General features: G+C 41.2%; 1 protein-coding gene across 1 annotated transcript in view; it reads left to right on the top strand.

Moving 5' to 3' along the window:
* The first annotated feature begins 1,494 nt into the window (after positions 1-1,494).
* SNX19 (sorting nexin 19) overlaps positions 1,495-23,120 on the top strand; it is a 49,977-nt gene continuing 28,351 nt past the window's right edge. Inside the window, exons 1-8 of the mRNA XM_006873083.1 lie at positions 1,495-3,213; positions 6,966-7,104; positions 8,338-8,438; positions 8,560-8,679; positions 12,497-12,627; positions 13,810-13,906; positions 14,375-14,552; positions 17,896-18,025. Of these exons, the coding sequence (XP_006873145.1) occupies positions 1,513-3,213; positions 6,966-7,104; positions 8,338-8,438; positions 8,560-8,679; positions 12,497-12,627; positions 13,810-13,906; positions 14,375-14,552; positions 17,896-18,025 (2,597 nt within the window). The 5' untranslated portion in view covers positions 1,495-1,512. The remainder of the gene's footprint in view (positions 3,214-6,965; positions 7,105-8,337; positions 8,439-8,559; positions 8,680-12,496; positions 12,628-13,809; positions 13,907-14,374; positions 14,553-17,895; positions 18,026-23,120) is intronic.

The raw sequence follows: 23,120 nt of genomic DNA on the forward strand, positions 1-23,120 counted from the left end.
CTGAGAGCTGGTGGCCAGGAGGCTGATTTGCAGAATGTGCCCTTTGGTGATGTAAATTAGTATATATGCCTGAGTGTTTAAAACAACAACAACAACAACAAAAACAGCTAAAGTGAATAGAGAGAAATACTGTTAACTGATAGTACATGGGGGGGGGATTATTATTATTGTAATGAAACAAGGTTTATGATTTGTTGAATGTAAAACTGATGATCTGCCCTGTAAACTTTCACTCAATCCACAATAAAAACCTTAAAAAAAGAATTGCTGTGTCTTTCTCCACATTACGTATCATAGTGATTCAACATAACGGATGCTCAAAAGAGTTGATTGCTTGTGTAAATAACTCCAAATCACAAATTTGATTTTGCAATACATTATAAGAAATTTGGGTAATAAATGTATCACCATAGTAATGTCTTATGTAGTCCTGTTGTGGCGCTATAGGAAAAGCACTGGACTGTTAATTGCAAGGCCGAGGGTTCAAACACATCAGCGGCTCACCAGAAACCCTATTCAGGATTGCTATGAATCACTATGACATTTAACAACAACAACATTGAATTTATTTTGCAATTCTTGAATACAAATCAGGTAGACTGTGGATTAGGGCAGGGGAGCCTTGCGTAGGGACGTTGGGGTGGAGGGGAAGTGGGATGTGTTAAAATGCATCATCATGCTTATGAAAAATTGCCCACATGAGATGAAAATAAATTGGATTGTTAAGGTTTATGTAAATACTAAGAAATGTTTTCAAATTTCATTTACTAATTAAGAGACTGGAACGGGTTTTCACTGCTAAAGGAGAGAGTCTCTGAAGGTCCATTGGACACCACTTTCAGAACTTCCTTTCTTGAAAAGCAAACGCGGTTGTACACGCATTCAATTTGTCTAGTTTCGCTGTAATGTGGCTTCTTCACCACGAGGTGGCGGCATGCAGAGCCGAGCCTACCGGAGCGCCCTCTCTCCCAGCATGCCTCTCTTCAGTGACGTCTTCCCGGAAGGTGTTGCTGGCTGCCGGGTGGCCCGCGACCCTGACAATAATTGTGACTGCGGAGCGCTGTCGCCTCTCAGCCCTACCCTGCCACGGGTGCGGGCTAGGATTGACGGAAAGAACACCAGATGGATCCACTTCACTGCTTATGTCTGATCAGGTCCCGATTGAAAGCAGTCATAGGGCATTTGTAAGTGTCGGGGGACCTGAAGGTTTCTACACCGCCCTCTCCGAGGCAGCACAGAGACCCCCCTCTCTGTGCAATGAATGCTGCAGCGTCTCTCAAAAGCATCGCTGGAAGGCTCTAGTTTGGGGGATATGTTGGCGGAAGGGAGGGAACAAACAGCTGTCCCACCCCTGCGGTGCCTGATGGACTTTGAGGGCCCGACCTAATTTCCTGAATAATGCCCCAGAGTTTCTAAATCAGGACGCAGCTTCACTCCCTCTTCTCCAACTCTGAAGCTTCTCTAAGTAGAAAGAGGGCTGCCGCCTGAGGGAGCCACCTGGTCCTTAGAGCCATGAAGGTAGAGACTGTGCCTTCAAGTCATGGGTCCTCAGGTGGGTCCAGCAGTAGCCTTAACCTGTTGGATAGCCGGAAGCTGATGACTGTGGGGTTCGTGCTGGGCTGGCTCCTGGTTATCCACCTTCTGGTCAATGTGTGTCTTCTGTGTCTTCTGTCAGCTTTGTTAGTGGTGCTGGGAGGATGGCTGGGCTCCAGTGCCATTGTAGGAGCGACAGGTCGACTGCATCTGGAACGTTTCATCCCAATGACCACCTGCCCTCCAAGCCCCGAGGCAGAGAGGCAGCTAGAACAGGAGATCAACCACACCATCCAGATGATTATCCGGGACTTTGTGTCATCCTGGTATCGCTTAGTGAGCCAGGAGCCAGCCTTTGAAGAAGAGATGGAGGCAGCCATGAAAGGGTTAGTCCAGGAGCTCCGGAAAAGAATGAGCCAGGTGGACAGTCATGCTCTTGCCCAGAGGGTTCTGACTCTCTGTGGTTGTCACCTGCAGAGCTATATTCAGGCAAAAGCAGCCACTGCAGGGAAACAAAGTGGTTCAATTGAGCCCGCCCAACTCTGGGAGGCTTATTGCCAGGTTACAACCCCACATCCTGCTGTGCAGAGCCCCAGCACTGAGGTCATCCATACACGTGGCATTGTGAATGTGTTGCTTCGAGGACTAGTGCCTAAGCCTCACTTAGAGACCCGGACTGGGTCCCATGTAGTGGTTGAACTCATTACGTGCAATGTAATCTTACCACTGATCAGCAAGCTATCTGATCCTGACTGGATCCACCTTGTCCTTGTAGGCATCTTTTCAAAGGCCAGAGATGATCCAGGGAAAGAATCGGAACCACACAGCTTAGCCAGCGCCCTGGAACAGCCCTCAGTGCCTTCATCTCTGCCACTAATTGGTGAAGTAAAGAGTCTGCCGGAAGTAAGAGCTCCTTCTCCAGTAGCATTCCCAGCATTCCTAAACTGTAGTGAGCCAGAGGGGCCTGTAGACTCCACCCGAGAGACTGAAGAAGGTCATGAAGCTATAGAGGGAGATTTGAGTGGCATTCCAGAAGAAAGAAAAATCGGAAGCAACTCATCCCATTTTCTACAGCCAGAAACTCGAGGCCCCCTGTTCTTATGTGAAGACTCAGAGCTGGAGTCTCCACTCTCTGAACTAGGCAAAGAAACCATCATGCTCTTGACCCCAGGCAACTTCCTTTCTGACAGGATCCGAGATGCCCTATGTGCCCTCAGGGGTTCCCAGGTTCTGGAGCCTAAGGAAGGTGAGGGATTGGAAGGAATTGAAGGAACAGAGACTGAGGAGGATCCAAGGACAGAAACAGAGACAGGCCTGCTGGTCTCCATGCTGAACGCCTGCCCAGACATCCAGATTGACACACCAGACAAAACAGTAGAGCAAGAAGATGCCACTTCTCTTACAGCTTTGCCAGAGGGGCCAGAAATGACCCCCCTCCCACGCCCCTCATGCTTAGAGAAGGATCTCACGTATGGCGTGAGCTCTCTCGAGACTGGTCTGCCACACGTTCTGCTTTCCACATCTCCAACCAACTCTCTCAACACAGCTACCTTCAGCTTTGAGTCCCTCAGCAGTCCAGATGGCCCAGTTGTCATCCAGAACCTTCGTATCACTGGCACCATTACTGCCCGAGAGCACAGTGGCACCGGATTCCACCCATACACACTCTACACCGTGAAGGTAACAGGATTAGAGCTGAGATCACTATTCTGGGTTGGGAATGGGTTCAGAAAGTGGAGAGGCTGAAAATAATGTTCTCCTGGAGAAAGACTCCACTTACTTTATTATGTTTAATTAACAAGCATCTACATGTAAAAAATCTGACCCTAATTTGCAAGGCAGAGTAGTCACTCATCTTATGTCCATTCAAACAATCCTAAAATGTCATGTTAGGATGCTGAGGGTCCAGTTTTAAAGTAGTTCCCAGTCCTGGCTGCATATCAAAATCACTTGGGCTGCTTTTTAGATATACAGATTCAGGCAGGGTCTGAAATACTCTGAATGAGAATTTCTTCAAAATCCTTTTATTTATTTACTTTAAATACATCTTTCCAGGTGATACTGGATACAGCCTGTCCTTCAGCCAGTTTAGAGGAACTGCTACTATAATCTAACCAGCCTTCTGATATTTGGACCTCTGTTATAACTCTGCCAACTAGTTCCCAAGATTTTGATTTTGCTTACATACTTCCAGAAATGAGGAAGGTGTTACCTGCTAGGCAGCTGCTACTGTGTGCTATGGAGTCGGTTCCAACTCACAGCAACCCTGTACAGGGTTTCCGAGGCTGTAAATCTTTATGGGAGCAGAAAGCCTCATCTTTCTCCCACGGAATAGCTGGTAGTTTCGAACTGCTGACCTTGCAGTTCGCAGCCCGATTCATAACCACTACACTACCAGAACTCCTTATAGGTAAATAACTTATCTTCCTAATACAAAGTACAGAAGATGTTGGTAAGTGCCACTGAATCACTTCTGACTCAGTGATCCTGTATAGGGTTTCCAAAGGGCAGCTGGTGGGTTTGAACCGCTGACCTCACAGCTAGTAGTCCAGTGCTTATCCTACAGCGCCACACCATGACTCCACAAAAGATATTGTTGTTTAATGCTGCCAAATCAGTTCTAACTCATAGTGATCCTGTAAAGGGTTTCCGAGGAGTGGCTGGTGGATTTGAACTGCCAATCATTGCAGTCCTGTGCTTATCCTACAGTGCCACACAAAAGATAGTAGTTAAACGAAAAAGAAATCATCAGGGAAGAATTTGGGAGTGAGAATTTCTGGTCAAGACTGTATCCATTGGATTTTACTTGTGTTTTCCTTGAATGTTTCTTGTTCTGAGTCCAAAGCTACCACCATCTACAAGCTTCAGTGCTGTTCTCCCCATTACATTTGAATCCATGTAAATGCAAAAATGATCCTTTCCTTAATCTGCTTAACACAGCTAGAGCAGGAAGCTGGCATTTCTAAAAGAAATGTGAAATTTTCAAATAAGATAAAGTGGAAATGACTGGAAACACACACACACATATAAGCTCCTTAAAAAAATAGACAAAGTTTATAAGTACAGATGTCATATAATAACTCAATCTTCAAAGGACTGATACAGCTTTGTAAACATTTGCTTGACTTTTCCCTCTTGATTCTGGGTCTACATGTGATAGGTACCCTTCTCATAAATATTGTATATATGACATCTTCTAACAGTGAGCTCTGGTAGCGTAGTGGTTACGAATCGGGCTGCGAACCTTAAGGTCAGCGGTTCGAAACTACCAGCCGCTCCGCGGGAGAAAGATGAGGCTTTCTACTCCCGTAAGGATTTACACCCTCGGAAACCCTGTACAGGGTCACTATGGGTCGGAACCGACTCGACGGCACTTAACAACAACAACAACAACAGTGAAATCAATAAGTTGTTTTGTTTTTTCCCTTCTTTTTAACCGAAAAATTAAACTTATGGTTAGAATTTTTTTTTCTAACTTCATAGTATTTGTTGATTAATTTTTTGTTTTTGCTAAATTTTGACATGTTACTAAGGATCCTCAAAAAAGCATTAGAGAAACACAAGATGAAAAATTAACCACAACAAAAATAATATAATCAATTGTGTATAATTTGAGAAACTGGACTTTGTTTCTTATAGGGACATATTATAACTGATTTAAAATTGTGTATCGGCCTTATTATGCATTCTGATAGTATAATTTTTACAGTTTATGTGATGGAATTGAAGATACCCGTATTGAATAATGTCCCTCAAGAAGCACAGTATTCCACAGAAAATATCATAACTCCAGGTGCTCTAAGTTTGAAAACTCCAACCTGAATTCCACCTCTATTTCTTAACTAGAGCTTTCCTTTTCAATACTAGTCTGAAGTGCTGAAGAAAGCATATTTTGTTAACATCTGCTCATAGTGAATACTTCTCCCCATATGACTGTAAAAATACTTTATAACACCAGTTTCAAGTCCTGCTAACAAGGAGGTAATTTGTTTGCATCACTTTCCCACAGTATAATACCTCAACCAAATAACTGTACCCTAAAGGAGCTCTGGTAGTGTAGTGGTTACGAATCGGGCTGCGAACCTTAAGGTCAGCAATTGGAAACTACCAGCTGTTCTGCGGGAGAAAGATGAGGCTTTCTGCTCACGTAAAGATTTATAGCCTCGAAAACCCTATACAGGGTTGCTATGGGTCGGAACCGACTCGATGGCACTTAACAACAACAACAACAACTTGTAATAGTCCTGGTGTGGCGCTGTTGGTTAATGAACCAGACTGCGAAGTTGTTCGAATCACAAGGTTGGTGATTCAAGTTCACCAGTTGCTCCTTGGAAACCCTATACAGGGTCGCTATGGGTCAGAATCGACTCAATGGCACTTAACAACAACAACAACTTGGCAATAAGACTGTGCTCGTTTGTAGTTCTACCGCAGGTTTCACTAAGTCTTTGAGCTGCTTATCAGAATACTTTCCCCTCTGTTGAACTGTAGCCCTCATCTTATTCAGGGGGGGACATGTAAAGTCATCCTTCCCTGCAGATTAGCCCTTCACACATATGACGACAGCAAACTGTCACCTCTTATAATGTCTCCAACTCTTACAGGCAGACATGATAGATAACTGTGAAAAAACAAAGTAACTTTAGCTCTAAGAATAGCATTTAGGAAGATTAGTCTGCTCAATGCAAAACAAAAACGCATGCCCCTTAATGCATATTAGAAAAACAAATGATTTATGTTTTGCTGTTTGGGTTATCCTTTCCTCGACTAATGAAGTCTGTAGTTCAGGGTAAGGGCAAATGGTTATCCTCTTACAATGCTCAGCCCTATAATGTCAGGGTGACAGTCCTTAGGATTTTCTGCTGTTTGGGTTATCCTTTCCTCGACTAATGAAGTCTGTAGTTCAGGGTAAGGGCAAATGGTTATCCTCTTACAATGCTCAGCCCTATAATGTCAGGGTGACAGTCCTTAGGATTTTAATAGATTTTCAGCCTTTTGCTTTTGCTTTGAGATTTGAAAAATTGTTATGAAATTAAATTTATAAGAGCATCTGATGAGGAACTTGGGGATAGACGTAGGAGTAGAGAGCAGTAAGACATTCTGGGCCATGTATGAGGGTGCTTGAAAGACTTCTTAGAAAACTGAACTTAAAAAATAATGAAACATATCCACGAACTTTTGATGTCCCCTTGTATACTACGAAGTGCATCTCATTCCTTAATTCATCTACTGTTAAAGTTTGAGATATTCAGTATAGCTCAAGGCAGCAATCATATACAGCAATTGCCAGAACAGAATGGGAACATCTGCCTCCTCCTACCTTTTCTTTACTCTTACTAAATGAATGAACACTAAACAAGTAGTCATTCAAGTCAGAATGGAAGGTTTTCCAAGCCTGGTTAATTGAATCAACATACTCATTCATTCAACAGTACGAGACATCCCTGGATGGTGAAAACACCAGTGGTCTACAGCAGTTGGCCTACCACACTGTGAATCGCCGTTACAGGGAGTTCTTGAATCTGCAGACCCGACTGGAGGAGAAACCAGATCTACGAAAGTTCATCAAAAGTCAGGAGCTTCCCCACCCCTGGACTGCCTTCTTTCTTTCCACAGATAAAACAGCTACCCTGGCCTGAGAGCTCAGTGGACAGTTTGTTTGTGGGTAGGGACGGGAGAGAGAAATGTAGCATTGAAGGGCCTTTGCTCCATGGTTTTTCCATAGAAGTTTTGGGTTTAGCTCTGGACACCACTGATTACACTTTTTCTGAGGCATTCCTTTGTGTATGAAAGCCACTTTCACGTTTCTACCTGTACCACGTGAGATATTGTGTAGAGTTAAACTAACTTTTCCAGGTTCATAGATTGATCTCTCATAAATACTAAAATATTATGAAGAAATCCTTGCCTCAAAGTGTAGAATAAGTTAGTAACTGGTTACTTTCTATAAACAAAATGCTGATGAACACCCAAATAAATCTAATATATTTGAGTGTATATGAAGGTGCTTCAGAAAGTTTGTGGAAAATGGAATTAAAAGATAATGGAAAAAGCTTAAAATAAAATTTAGAAAAAAGAGAGAATTTTTCCACAAACTTTTTTGAAACTCCCTCATATTTTGGATTTCAGATATGCATTTTATTTTTAATAGCAATAGTTAATATTATACCAAGCTTGAAAATGTATGTCACATTCTCTCCTAAACCCTATACACATTGTATTAGTTAATTTAATCTTCATTTAACAGATAGATGTTATTCCCATTTTACAGAAAAGAAATGAAGTCTGAAACTAACTTTCCTAAGATCATTTTTAATAGCAGTGATTAGATTCAAAATTTAAATTTAGGGAGTAGGATTTCAGACTCCTCACTCACAACTACTGTGCAATCTGGCCTTTTATACCTTAATATCAGTAATGAACGCTGGCTGTATGTATTGTATCCCTGGGTATATAGAAATAATATGTTGTTGTTGTTGTTGTTATGTGCCGTGGAGTCAGTTCTGACTCATAGCGACCCCGTACAGGGTTTCCGAGGCTATAAATCTTTATGGGAGAAGAAAGCCTCATCTTTCTCCCGCGGAACAGCTGGTAGTTTCAAACTGCTGATTGTGAGATTAGCAGCCTGATTCATAACCACTGCATTACCAGAACACCTTAGAAATAGCTTGTAGAACTCCTTAAATAAAATATATCCCAGGGAAATAGATTAATTATTGCTGTTTTCTTTATATGTACAACTTAATATAGGAATCTCTCAGTAAATATTAAGTGACAAAGTTTTTGTTGTTGTTGTTTTTTAAGATGTGAAGGGTCCCAAAAAGCTCTTTCCAGATCTTCCCTTTGGAAACATGGATAGTGACAGAGTTGAAGCCCGTAAGAGCCTTCTGGAATCATTCCTAAAGGTCAGCATTCGTCCTTCTGCCTCTGCTATTAGTGTACCCACAACCAGATAGTCAAGCCAAACTGAAGGAATCTGGAGACCGAATTTCTCTTTGAAAATCTTCCTGTGATTTACTTTTGTAGCAACTGTGTGCCATTCCTGAGATCGCCAACACTGAGGAGATGCAAGAATTCCTCGCTCTCAATACAGATGCTCGGATTGCCTTTGTCAAGAAACCTTTCATGGTCTCCAGAATAGACAAGGTACCATCAGGCCAGTTTACTCAGTCTTAGTTAGCAGGATGGAAACAGTACGTGAAAAAGAAAGAGATGAGATTTTGAGGGATATGGAGAAGCAGCACAGGGGAGCCAACAAAACATGGACTCGAATTTTCAAGACCTGTTACCAAGTATTGGCAGAATGTCTAGCTTGCTGAATAACAGTGAGCAACTATTAGGCAATAACACCCTGATACTATATGTCTGGGCGCACAGTGGCTCCATAAGATAAGCACTTGACTACAAACTACAAGGTCGGCAGTTCGAGCTCACTAGTCACCGTGCAGGAGACAGATGAGGCTTTCTGCTCCCACAAAGATTTAAAGCCACAGAACCCCTATTCAGGGTCACTGTGAGTCGGAACCAACTTGATGGCACTTCACAACAGCAACTATATGTCTACACATAACTCATGGGGGTACTATGATGCTGCTATTCCAGTGGAGGCATGTTAGGTGGGGCTAGGAGGTTCTCTTCCAGAAGTGAAGGGCCATCTTCTAGTCCCTCAGGAAAGAGAGCCCAAGACAGGGCACTAAGTGGATTTCGCTCAGTGTAGTGATTGTCCGCTGGAAAACAAAAGTGTGTAGAGCACTGTATCTTCTCCAAACAGGGGTCTCAGAGCTGTTGGCAGTGGTCGGAGGTCATCCGTGCTACACACTGGAAAGCCCAAAGGCAGTGAGCAGAGCTGGGTATCAGATTATCCAGAGTAGAAGGTTGAGATTTGTGTTTGTCAAAGGATGGCATGTGTATTAAAGAGTTGGAAAATGCTGACTCACTGGCAGGAGAAGGTTCTTCCTTTTCTTATCTGAATTTCAGGGAATAAAATGTAATTTCAAGTGGTAGGTGTTAGGGAGATTTACTGCTATGTGGAAAACCCTGAAAACTAGAAAGGACTCCGTTAGATTCCGTGTAGGTTCAGTGACTTCTCTGACACCTACTCCCTGGATGCCTGTTTCAAGCCAGGTCTGCAATATTTACAAGAGATACAACAGAGAACAAGATAGATAGGACCCCTCGCCAAGAAGCACAGAGCCATCTGTTCTGCAAGATTAGAGAGCAAGTTGTATTTCCTAAGCTATGTTGTCTACATTCATGCAGTCCTTTATGGTCTTTCTTTGGCTTATTATCTCATTAAAAAAAAAAGCAAACCTATTACTATCAGGTCTATGTTGACTCATAGCAATACTATAGAGTAGAACTGCCTCCTTAGGGTTTGCAAGACTGTGATCTTTACATAAGCAAACTGCTGCATCCTTTTCTTAGCTTCCAACTGCAGACTTTCAGTTAGCAGGCAAGTGCTTAACCACTGGGCCACCAGAGCTCCTTTTATTATTCCCTAGGTCTTATATGGAGTCCTGGTGTGGTGCTGTGGGTTAATGCGCCAGACTGCAAAGCCATTTGAACTGCAAGGTCAGCAGTTCAGGCTCACCAGCTCCTCGGAAACCCTGTACAGGGTTGCTATGGGTCAGAACCGACTTGACAGCACTTAACAACAACAACAACAACAACAAGAGGCCTTATAAAGTCTTAACTGACCATTTCAGCCTTGTCTTAGTTGTGAAGGATTAATGGAAAAATGAGGCCAGCAATATGTTAATTAGTGAGTTGTTATGTGCCACTACTTGGTTCCAACTCATAGCCACCCTGTATAGAGTTTCCAAGGCTTTAAACTTTTGCAGAAGCAGAAAGCCTCATCTTTTTCCAAGGAATGCCTGGAGGGCTTGAACTGCAGACCTGTGGTTCGCAGTCCAATACTTACCATACAAAGCTACTACACTTAATAATTAGTAAGAGTCACCAAATAAAAAATATATGTTTACATCTGTAATTTGGTATTTTAATGTTTCATTTATTTATATGTTTTCCTTTTTCATAAATATCTGTGTGTCATTTTCCTGGAAATAAAATTAATTCACATTTTTCAATAAGAATTAGTAGTAGTATACAAGTGCTATGTCAACTCCAGATACCTTAATTTTACCTGAGTGATTTTTAAAATTCTTTACTTAAATATGATAAATTATTTCATAAGAGTAACACACACATCTCTTTTGATTGAAAAGACCACATTTTTACTGCTTGACTTACTCTGAGCATATTTATATTATATTCCAGGTGAAGTAAGAAAGTATTGCTATTAGAGTTCGAATTCAGACATGCATGGATTTATTCCAAAGAAAAGGTGTTTAGCTATATCTCTGTGACCAGTGGATGGCTGAAGACAGATCTCTCAATAATACACTTATCTGAGACTCATTTGGGTGCCTTTTAAACAAAAGGTTCAATCAAACCAGTGACTTCCACAGGGATCTGCTGGGCTAGTTAAATTGAAAATAGAGAAGTCAGCTCAGAAGGTTATGGGACTGTCTTTTTGGATCCCAAATGAGTAATTGTGACAGATTTTCTCAAAGGCATACAGTGATCATAGGAGTTTATTTTGAAGTTTTAAGGAAATTGAAAACTGCATTGGTAAGAAAAGGGCTTGAAAAGTTGTACTAAGGAAAATTTTCCATCAACAACAATGTGCTCCATCACAACAATGTGCCTGTTCTTTCTTTGAAGATAGCGAGTACTGTCCTAAAAAATGTTCTTTGGGAAACCTTACCTTATCCACCCTACAGCCCTGATCTTGTTCCTTCAGAATTCTTTTTGTTCCTACAACTCAAAAAACATTTAGAAGAAACATAATTTGAGTCCCTCAAGGATGCTGAAACTTCTGTTTTGATGTGGTATAAATGGAAGAAAACAAAATTCATTGGGAAAAGGTTAGAGAGATGGAAACACTGCTTCAGAATTGTAGAGACCTAACTGGATGTTGTGTTTAGTAATAATTGTAGCTCCTATTTTGATATTTTTGTTTCATAGAGGTTTCTATGATCTGAGAGCAATATTTTTTGACTTACCTTCTTATGCCTCTAGACTATATTGCTTCTTTCCTTCCTCCATGTCCTACTACTTATGTTACTTATACTTAGTCACCACTTAACAACAACAATAACTCCTTAGTGGAGATATTGATTTGGAAACTACTAGTTCTGGCAGCCCTCTAGTCACCAGAATGGAGGTGTGCAGACAACAAGAGACCAATGAACAGATACCAAAAGAAAAGAATGTCCACATCTTAATCTCCACGGTTCTGTCAAGCGACTGTGGCTGCTCTGATCCTTCCCCCGCTTGGTCTCACCCAAGATGGTGGCTCCTGAAGCAGCTGAGCACCTTGAATTAGAAAGCAATGGATTTCTTGCTTCTGCTACAAATTCCCCTAGGTGTGAGCCTTCCAACTTTTTAAATATTCCCTTATATGTGGTTGAGAGTTCTGGGACCATTCCATGAGCCTGCGTGGTCCTGTATTCTGTGTTGTTGCTGATGGAGCTCCTTACTGCACTTCCACCCAATCCACCATCTTGTTTGTTCCTCATGATATGGAAACTAAAAACCACTGTTTTGTAAAAAATAAATAAATAAATAAATAAATAATCAAGAATGAAAAATAGCTTACCATCCAGACAAACTCCTAGTTTTTTACTTATTTCACTATTTTTCTTGACTTCCTTTCCCATGGCATTATTTGTCTTCCTCTGTCTAGAAGACTTTTTAGTTATGGTCCAGAAAAAAGGAGCTAGTTGCCCCACTGAGTCAGTAAGTGGTCTGTTTGACTATTCTGATGGATAAGTCTGTGCTCCATAGCTTGGCTATTGATGTTTGCTGATGCATAAAGCCTGTGAAACTGCTTGCTTGTCCAGCTGTGTGTGTGGCGGTCTGAGTGACTTTACTGACCCTATTGTACCTCTGGCCTCTGCAGATGGTAGTGAGTGCTATCGTGGATACCCTGAAGACAGCATTTCCTCGCTCTGAGCCCCAGAGTCCTACAGAAGAGCTGAGTGAGGCTGAGACAGAAAGCAAGTCCCAAACAGAAGGCAAGAAGGCTAACAAGTAAGGAGCCTTTCAGTTGCCCAAGGACCCTGTTCCAAATATTAGGTTGATTCTCAATCTTCAGCCAAAGCCAATCCCTACTACTATCAAGCCTAGATGAGAGGAGATGAATTATATGTACCTGTTTTTATGCAAAATCAGACTCCAAATCCTCACTACTCTACCCAAAGGAGTCTGAGATGCTGCATAGTGACAGCATTGCTGAATGCTCTTTTTCAATGAGATATAAAATGACCAGGGATTTCTTACTAGAAGGAAAACTCTAGAATATAAATATTCCCTCTTCTTTGTTTTCCTAGGAAACTAAGATATTTCTTTCCTACTATGAATTAAGGCTCATGACTAATCTCTCTGCCATCATTTCTGGAAATCTTGGCTTAGAAGTCACATATCTAGCAATAAACAGGAAAGTGCTAGAATTGGAACCTGAAGGAACTGTTTTACTTTCTCCTGTAGTGGGACCCTAAATGATCCGTGGGAGCATTTAAAGCCAGCCTGTAGAAGGACATTGTACTTAGTCTTTACTGAAAACTTCATCAATCTATAGACCAATATGAAAAGAAAGGAGAGACTGTGTGTGTATCTGCCTGACTGTCTCCACCTCTGTGTCCGTGTGTTATGAACCAGCACTAACAGACTCATAGTTGTTAGGTTTTTCACGTAGGTCTGTATTTGAAGAGTGACCATGATGCCTGTCTATATGTGGGCTGGGCCATCTCCCTGAAACATTGAGACTATAGTTTAAGCCCTTCTCTTGTTTAATCTATTATTCTCTGGTTCGGAGTAATAGAGTTGGAAAAAGGATATGAACAAAGAAATATAACACTTGGTCTATGCCACTAGTCTGTTTGCTCCACAAATTATAAATGAATGCATACTATTGACGGTCACTCTTCTAGACTATGGAGATGCAACCATGCCAAACTAGTTCCTATATTGCAGTGACAAAAACCCTTACAAATATACGCTGTGGAGACTAGTTTAAAAGCTGCTTGGAATTGCCAGAATATACATTGTTTGGGGGATTTCAGGGTTAAGTATTTCCCTGCAATTATAACCACAATAAGTGCTTGAGAATAAGTTTACAGATCCTTGTTTTGATGTGCTAATGATCTTCAGCCCTTTGTATGGGGATGAAGACCTTGAATTGTATTCTGTTCCTGCTATTTGTTTCTGTACTAGGTCCAAACTGAGATTTCCATCCAGTAAAATTGCACCAACACTGAGTATGTCGGAAACACATGAGAAGGTCCTCTATTGTCTACAAGAAGGCCGTGTGGTAAGCACCAAAGCTTGGAGTGCTTCTGGAATTATTTATTGCAGTCATAGGTACTTGAGACATTCTCTAAAGTCAAAAAGTATTTACATATCAGTATCTACAGCTCTGATTTTTATGAGGAGTATATTTTTTATGTGAGAATATTTTGAATTCTTACTAGTTTAGGGTAATTTGGTTAGTCTCTCAAGAGTAGGGTATTGGGATAGTAGATGACAGGATGAGAGAAAAAGCAAGTCCCAGGTAAGAACAGGTAATCTTAAGTGTTAGCTGCAATTGATAATCCAATGGCAGACTCATTTTGCTTGCAACTTGGATAAAGAGTAAAAATGGCTTTAAGGTGATCACAGACTTGATCAGGTTCTGTACCTACAGTTTTGAAGTGGGGACCAGGTTAGGAACCTAGAATGCTGCATTTGCTTGCATACCATCTGTGATCTTTATGTGATGTGTCACTGTCTGTTTCTTCAGGAATCAGATACACTATCCTTGTCTGGAATGGAGTCCTTTATTGAAAAACAGAGTAAGTTATTAGAAATGCAGCCAGAGGAAGCCCCAGAAAAAGATCTTGAACAAATCAAGGGATGTGTGGATGGTTGCTTGTCAGATGTAACTGTGCCAGCCCATGACCTTAGCAACAGTGATCCTGGTAAGTGACAAAGTTCCTATTACCACGATGAAGGGAGCTATTGCTGTTGTTAAGTGCTGTTGAGTCGGTTCTTACTCATAATGACTCTGTATAGGGTTTCCGAGAAGCAGCTGATGGATTTGAACTGGCAACCTTGAACCATACCAGGAGTCCAGAGAAGGGAATAGGGTATGATAATTTCAGTTCTGTTCAACTAAGCAAGCCAGGTGTTTGACACTAATATTTGCAGTATCATGTTAGGTCCTAGTATATGAAAATCAGTATAACACAGTCCCAAGAGGTGAGTCTAGCAGAGCTGGAATATGAAAATCAGTATAACACAGTCCCAAGAGGTGAGTCTAGCAGAGCTGGAAAGCACGGACACAAGAAGTTCTGATCCAGCAAGATAAGATCTGTACAAGAAATATTTTTATCTTGTTTCAGTTAAATTTTTTTTGTATACTTTGACATATCTTTGCACTACTCCGTTTATGTAGAAATGTTCTTCCTTAGTGTCTGTGATACCACCTTTCTGGCTTACTTTCTACCTCTAATCTTTGTTGGTTCCCTTAGTAGCCTTCCACAACTTTAGTATTGGCTCTCTCTTACTTTACCCACTTTCCCTGAGCCATCTCATCTACACGCTGGCCTGTAGCTGTAATACTGATGATACCCTTATGGATTCTTCCAGCTGTGTCTATCCTATTGTTGTTATGTGCCTTGGAGTCAGTTCTGACTCACAGCGACCCTGCACAGGGGTTCCGAGGCTTGAAATCTTTACGGGAGCAGAACGCCTCATCTTTCTCCTGCGGAACAGCTGGTAGTTTCGAACTGCTGACCTTTTGGTTCACAGCACAGTTCGTAACCACTATGCTACCAGAGCTCCTTGGAAACCTCCATTTGGATTTAGATTGTTGTTGTTAAGTGCCAAATAGTCGATTCAGACTCATATTGACCCTCTGGCTGGAGAACAGAAGGCTCCTGAGTCTTTAAATCTTTGTGGAAGCAGAAAACCTCTCTCCTGCAGAGTGGCTGGTGGGCTTGAACCACAGACCTTGTTATTTGTTGTCCAGTGCTTATCATATGGAGCCACCATGCCCCCCTTGGATATATGAAGGAGCTTCAAAAGTACGTGGAAATTTTTCATTATCTCTTAATCCCATTTTTCAACAAACGTTTTGAAGCCCCCACATACAACTATAGCAACTAAGTGCAACGTGTACATAGCAGAATTTATCTCTTTTCTTACATCCTTCCTTCTTCTTGACTTACTCTCATAGTAAATGACACCACCTAGTTACCCAAGGTACAGCAAGAAGGTTGCTACTCTCTCCTTACAAGTATTTGAGGCAAAGTAGGTTAGTTGCTTCCCAAGAAAGTAGAAATGTATTCTGTGGAGGTAAAATGGGAGCCTTGGATATTACACAGTATATTTTCTGAATTAGAAATCATGAAAGATCACTGGACTATTCCTCTGTGGAATTCAATTCAACCTCACCGTTTAAGTACATGAAGTAGTTTGAAAGCATCAGGAACTATAAGAAATTTAAATAAGGTTAGATTGGTAGAATCATATCATTCTACCAATGATCAAATCTGGAAACTTTGCACATCATGTCTCCAAATGAGTAGTTTGTGCCTTCTGCCAGCCTTGATAGCTTCAAAAGCCTGAATGCTCATAAGATAAAAAAATTACCATTTTCTTCAAGAGGACTTAGTTTCTTACTTGCTTTCTTATTTTTATTGCCATGACTAATTGTTACCACATGGTGGCAGCTATAGGCAAATGCTGTTATTAAGTGACACCAAATCGGTTCTGACTCTTAGTGACCCAGGACAGGATTTCCAAGAGTAGTTGGTGAGTTTGAACTGTTAACCTTATAGTTAGCAGTTCAGTGCTTATAGTATAGCACCATACCAGGGCCCTGGTGGTATAGTGGGTTAAGCATTTAGCTGCCAACCACAAGGTTAGAAGTTTGAATCCACCAGCTGCTTTACAGAAGAAAGAAGAGACTTTCTGCTCCCATAAAGATTTACAGGTTCTTAGCCTCAGAAACTCTCCACACGGTCACTATGAGTAGGAATGGACTTGATGGCAGTGGGAGGTAAATGCTAAAAAATATAAGGGGACATTAAAAAGTTCCTGGAAAATTCCATTATGTTTTAGTTCTGTTTTTTCATGAACTTTTGAAATCCTCTCTTAATAGAATTAATGATGATGACTTAAGGCTTAAAGTGCTGCTCTTCTTAAGAAATTGAATTTCCCATCTTGGAGCAAATGGCTGGGAATCAAGCATCACATCAGCCCCGTGCATCCTTGGGATAGAGCACAGAAACAGAAAACCTCTAAGACATAGGGCAAAGAGGGAAGGAAGACTTCATTGTAGCAGATCTATGTATATCTGAAGTCATTTCTGTTCTTAATGGAGGAGAGGCTGGCAGCGTAAAAAATGCTCATTGATCCTAGACTATCATTAGTGGTTATTATTGGTTAATTATAATATTTATCACATCACTGTAACCAGATACCTTTTTTTTTTTTTTTTTTTTAGTAGATCCAGATATCTTAAGATTCATTCTAGCACATTATGTACTCTTGAGAAGGTCTTCCAGGAAGGAAGAAAGAGATGACAGGGCTGGAGAACAGATGGTTTTACCCATATAACAAACACATCTGTTCAGAAAATGTAAGCTTAGCATGGGCATAAGCTCACTGTGACCTTTCCAGTCTTCAACAGGAAAAATGTCATTAATTGTCATGACATTTACCAGAAGTGTGGTGTTCTTCCTAGAATTCCATGTTATGTTAACATCATACTGTAGCTTCCTGAGTCTCAACCTTGCAGCTCTGTGTAATGGAGTAGCTTTCAAAGTAAGTTTTTTCAGGAAAACAAAACCCAAATCTTTCCCCAAATCTGCTACCCACATTTCCATGGTGCCTTGTGGGGGTGAGTGGAATGTAAGGGTGGAAGAGACTTGATCTTGCCAATTCCAGTTAGTCACCAGTTGTGAGAACTTATTTGGAACAAAATGTAGTCCACATCCTGGAGAAATATAGAAGAAATAGAAGCTAGCTTGGCAAAATAATTATATGCAAAATCCTTTTAAAAGCATAAAGTAAAAAATGCCAGGTGACAGAGTGTCTGAAACATGAGCGAAAGAAATATACAGCCTAGCACTGAATTTTATAGATCTGAAGGAAACATCTCTTGACTTGATTTGAATGCAGAAGGACAACAAACTAGTCACCCTGAAGGTGGAGAAGACCCAGTGTCACTCAATGTGCACAGGAGTACGTTCCTTAAGTGTGACTGTCTTCTGAATTGCTTTTGATACCTTTTCACATGCATCTCTTCCCACCCAGGGACAGAGACAGAGTTAGCTGACACAGCCCTGAATCTGCTCCTCTTGCTGCTCATGGAACAGTGGAGATGGTTATGTACTGAAAACATGCAAAAAGTTCTTCATCTGATCTTTGGGACTCTAATTCAGAGGTAAGATTACTGAGTTCTCCTTCACATTGGAATCTCACACTGGATAGGAATTGTGTGCGATGTTGAATTCATCAAAAAGAGTAAATGTAGAGTCCAGGGAACCTGGGACCATGATGGAAATTGATTCTTTATCACAGGGGTGAAGATGGCTTGGAGAGGATCAGGTTTTATTTCACCTAAACCCCAAAACCAAACCTATGGTTGTCTAGTTGTTCTGGTTCATAGAGACCCTATAAGGCAGGGTACAACTGCTCCTTGTTGTTAAGAAGTTAAGTGCCATCAACTCAGTTTAAACTCATAGTGACCATGTATTATAGGGTTGTGAGGAACGGCTGGGGGGTTTGGACCACCGACCTTGTAGCTCCAACTGACTTTGCAATCCAGCACTACACCAGGACTCAACTGCTCCTTAGGGTTTCTAAAACTGTAAATCTTCACGGAAGCAGACAGCCTCATCTTTCTCCTATGGAACAGTTGGTGGGTTTGAACAGCTGACCTTTCAGTTAGCAGTCCATTGTTTACGCTACCAGGTTGGTTTGAATGTGGCTGGTTTGATAAGGATAACTCATAGAATATAAATGACTCCTATGATCTTAAAATACTGTAAATGAGCTCTTCCTCCTCCAAAATCAATCCTCTACCCCATTAGACTCCCAAACCCCTTGCCATCCACCTTTTTACCATTGACATTTATTTCTTTAGCTGGTAATATACAGTCATTGTAACAATAAACAATGGAACAGACAAAGAAAATGGACCAGTGCTTGTGAAATAAAGATTAGTTTCTCCGAGGAAAGTATAAGTATTCATAATTGAAAAAGCACTAACTAACAGAGGATGGTAAAGAATACACAGAAGGATGCTTGGATTTAAAAGTTGGATTTTATAATTTGGGCTTTGTGATCCTAACACCACTTGCATTTCCTAAGAGCTCTGTTCAGGTAGTCTAAGCTGCTACCTTCCTGACTGTAGAACAGATCAATGCTACACCTAACTGCAGAAGGCCAATGGCAGTCTCTCTCTATACAAGGCAGACATATGTAGGACTTGAGCTTGGCCACTCTTTTTCTGATCTTGCTCTTTTAAGTGACATTCAGGCAGAATAAGTTAAATCCTGATCTCTTTCCCTAGCATATGGCTCATGCTAACAGGTTGCTCAAAAAATGATGCCTATTAAAAATTAAAAAAAAAAAAAAATTAAGCATTTGTTCCCAATCCACCACCAACAAGAAATTTATATCTCCTTTCCCACACTTGGAAGATATATAGGATCTCGGAAACTTACTACCTCTAATCCTAAAGAGACTAAGTTAAAGAAGACGATGCATGCATATTTTTACCAAATGCTTATAATATGCCAGCATTTGACTTCTGTATATTTCTAATATTAACCAAATGAGATAGGTATCTTTATTTTATGGAATAGAAAAGTAGAGCTTAGAAAAGTCAACTAACATGCCCAAGGTCAGAGTGATACAACTGGAATTTGGAGCTTTTTGTGTATGCCTCCAAAGACAATGTGTTGTTTCTTGTGTATTGCAGCCATAAGAATAGTTTCTGCCTGAGACACCCATGTAAAATGCTGACTAGCTTCTTGCTTTAGGTTCCCACCCTTGTTCCTAATCCATATCTGCCACCAGAGTACTTTTTCCGAAAAGCAAATCTGATGATATATTCTCCACTCAAAATCCTTCAGTAATATATTATTGACTATTACAGTGATTTTTACCATCTGTTTCCTGGAGTTCTAGGAATCCACAAAGGTGCTGCAGAAGCCAACTTCGAGGCTAAGGAAAAAACTGAGTGGACCATGATATGACCAAAGCCGTTCTGATTTTATCATTTTAATTGACTAGGGAGCTAAGTAAGGTTTTGTTTGAAAAGGGGACTCCACTGTGTTAAATACAAACACACAAATGTATACACTTAGTCTCGCATTTAAAGTATAAAAAAATAAACAAGAGTTTGAGAGTCCTTTGCAAGTGCTGATGGGCTCGTTTGTTAAAGCTAAAACCTGAACGTTTCTGTCTCTTACATAAGGACACAGAACACCTGGTGTCTTTCCAGCACAGACAAGCACAGATACAGTACATAATCAGTAGTAGTTTCCAGGTGACTGGTGCTCTTAGTTACATGGGTGGAAAGAGCTGCTGGAATCAAAGTATCACTGTTCCTATTGAGAAGAGTTGAAAATCAGGCTGTGTTCCTCATCTTTCCATCTCTACTCCCTGACACATATGCTGGAACCATGCCTCTAGTTGGCTGGATAGATAGCTGTCTGGCAAATGAAAACCAGCAAAACCCAAATGCTACCCAAACTATAAAACAAATCAGGGAGAGGGTATACAGCTGAATTTCCCTTGACTTTGTTTTCTCTTCACTATTTTTTTTTTTTTTTAAATGGGGTGGTATTTCTATTTGGTAGGGGAAATTCTGAATTAATTTTAACCAGATACAAACTACCAAAATGAAGCCAATGTGAATATCGTGTAAAAGCAGAATTTTGTGGCCAGTGACTTTTGGAAAACTCTTTGGAACTGGTCTCTATATTCATTCATCATAGATAATGTAGGTGATGATATTTTGCAGTTGTTCTATTGTCTTATATCCTGTCCTGTCCAAAAGCTCTTACTTACATCTATTCTAACTTTATCCTTAAGGCTGTTTTGTTTTATCTGCAGTAGAAATAGGAACACAGCTGATTAGTACCCTCCTTACTCTCAGCTTCCAAAGACTAGAATAAAATGAAGAATTTCATCCTTCCCTGTTTGAGGCCTTTCATCTTTCCCTGTAAATCCTTACTTCTGTTTAATGATATTCTTGGCCTTCATCTCAAATATCATGGTGCTAGGTTCACAGTGTTCCTGAAGTCTCTTTAAGATAGCAGGCAGGAAGTCGTGGGTTTCTGGAAAAAGAATCAGTTTTCCCTCCAGAGGCTCTAAGGATGTGACACCTGTGACCCCTGGTATCAGGGCAGCCAGTCCCCACGTGCATGATAGATGTAGATTCAGAGAGTTGTTGTTGTTGTGAAGTGCTGTCGAGTCGATTCCAACCCATAGCTACCCAATACAGGGTTTCTGAGGAGCAGCTGGTGAGCTTGAACTGTCAACCTTGCAGTTCAAATGGCTTTGCAGTCTAGCGCATTAACCCACAGCGCCATACCAGGACTCCAGGTTCAGAAAGTAGATGGTGACAATCTTCTCCGGTCCCACTGTCCATGTGAACCAGGTCCCTGAGTATGCATAGCTTATAATTGCCTTTCAGCAAACTGAGAGTTTTCTTTGTGATACATGTGCTGAACACTACGAACGTTTTGCATCATTCCCTGTACAGGGTCACAATGAGTCGGAACCGACTTGACAGCACTTAACAACAACAATCCTCTTAAAAGCCCTGTGGAAGAAGTAATATAAGCCCCATTTCAAAGATAAGGAAAGTTACGCTTATGAAGCATTTTGATTATTAATCAAGATCACAGAGCTCTTAAGTATGCCAGGCAGAATTTAAATCCAAGTCTGTCTGACATTCAGAGCTTGCAGTATTAAACACTATGCTATAATGACTTTCATCTTTTGGGTCAGATCTCTACCCTGTGATTTGGAGAGATCAAATTCAACCCCAAAACCTGTGGCTTTGAGTTGTAGACGTTTCCCACAAGGAGATTATGCCAACTGCATCTTTGTAAGTGCACACTTGCTTATAGCATAGAGGACACTCACTAAGGCCTTCCAGTCAGCCCATAAGTACTTGCTCCCTGGAAAGCATGCAGTTTTCATTTTTAAAAAGAGCTTTAAGCAATGATGTAGTCTTTAAACAAATAAAGTTGGAAACCTGATATCTCCCCCAAGCTGAAGCCCCCCTCCATCCACATGAGGTATGGTATGAAGTCCTAGCCTGTTGTTAAGTGCCACGGAGTCGGTTCTATCTCATTGCGACCCTGTGTAGGGTTCCAAGGAGTGACTGGTGAGTTTGAACCTCTGACCTTTCAGTTCAAACGGACTTTTTAAAGTCCAGTGCTCTGTTACATAATTGGATGTTCCCAGCACAGAAACTGATAGATGAGCACCATATAGTGCTAAACTCACTGAAACTGTCCCCACGACTGGTGCCCAGGAGGCGACATGCTGGTTCTTTCTCTGAAACCATAGGCACCTGAGCCTTAGCCTTCTGCAGGATACTTGGATGCCTTTTAAGTTCAGTGCTGTAGAGAACAGGATTGGTGCTGCTCATGGCTGCTGACACTTCTCTTCTTGTTTTCCTGAACACATTGTTTCTTAGGACTCAGGGATGGTGCAGCCACCTAGATTTAGGGTAGCTCCCTCTAAAAATGTTTTCATTTTCTAACCCCCAGCATTATTATCTACAGGTAGATAAGCTCATTTCTTCTGCTTCCAGATTCTTTTACTCTCTTTGCTCCCTTAAAGGACCTATATACATCACTGCTTTGGACTCTAGGAATGTCTGCCAAATAGTAAGCTCTCTAGTCTGCAAGGAAAAAAAAGGAGTAAATTCAACCTCATGACCCCTCTTTTTAAGCCAAGGTTGGATGAGTTCTGATCTGAGCCAGAGGCCATAAATCTCTCTTGACTGTTGATTGTGTGGGGAGAGTGGGGGAGGGGAAGTGAAGAGAAGTTATATGCCCAAAAAAGGTATTGTTAAGTCAAAGGGAAACCTAGCACGCATGCGTGCCTGACCTCATCTGTCAGCTTCTGTGCTGGGAACATCCAATTATGTAACAAGCAGCACTCCTTATTTGGAAACAGAGATAAAGGGAGGGCAAGGGAAGTGGGGGTAGCAGTTCAAGCCAGGGAGTTAATCCAATGTGTGCAAACTCTACTCACGTCTGAAAACAGAAGAAACCTGACAATATCCTTGCATGCATCAGAATCAATTTTAGGGAGTTGGACAAGTATTCAGAAATAGAATGGGCTGTAGTGAAAGAGGAGAAATGTGCTGTGTTTCATTGATGGTAGAAGGTTTGGGGCAGGAAGATGCAACCAAGTTAAGGGGTGAGATTATTATGGAGTGTGATATCAAGTAAAGGAATGAGAAGAAGCTGGACCAGTTTCTTACCTGGATGCCCAGAGCAACCCCA

The sequence above is a fragment of the Chrysochloris asiatica genome, unplaced genomic scaffold (genome assembly GCF_000296735.1).
Source record: "Chrysochloris asiatica unplaced genomic scaffold, ChrAsi1.0 scaffold00222, whole genome shotgun sequence".
Taxonomy (NCBI): Eukaryota; Metazoa; Chordata; class Mammalia; order Afrosoricida; family Chrysochloridae; genus Chrysochloris; species Chrysochloris asiatica.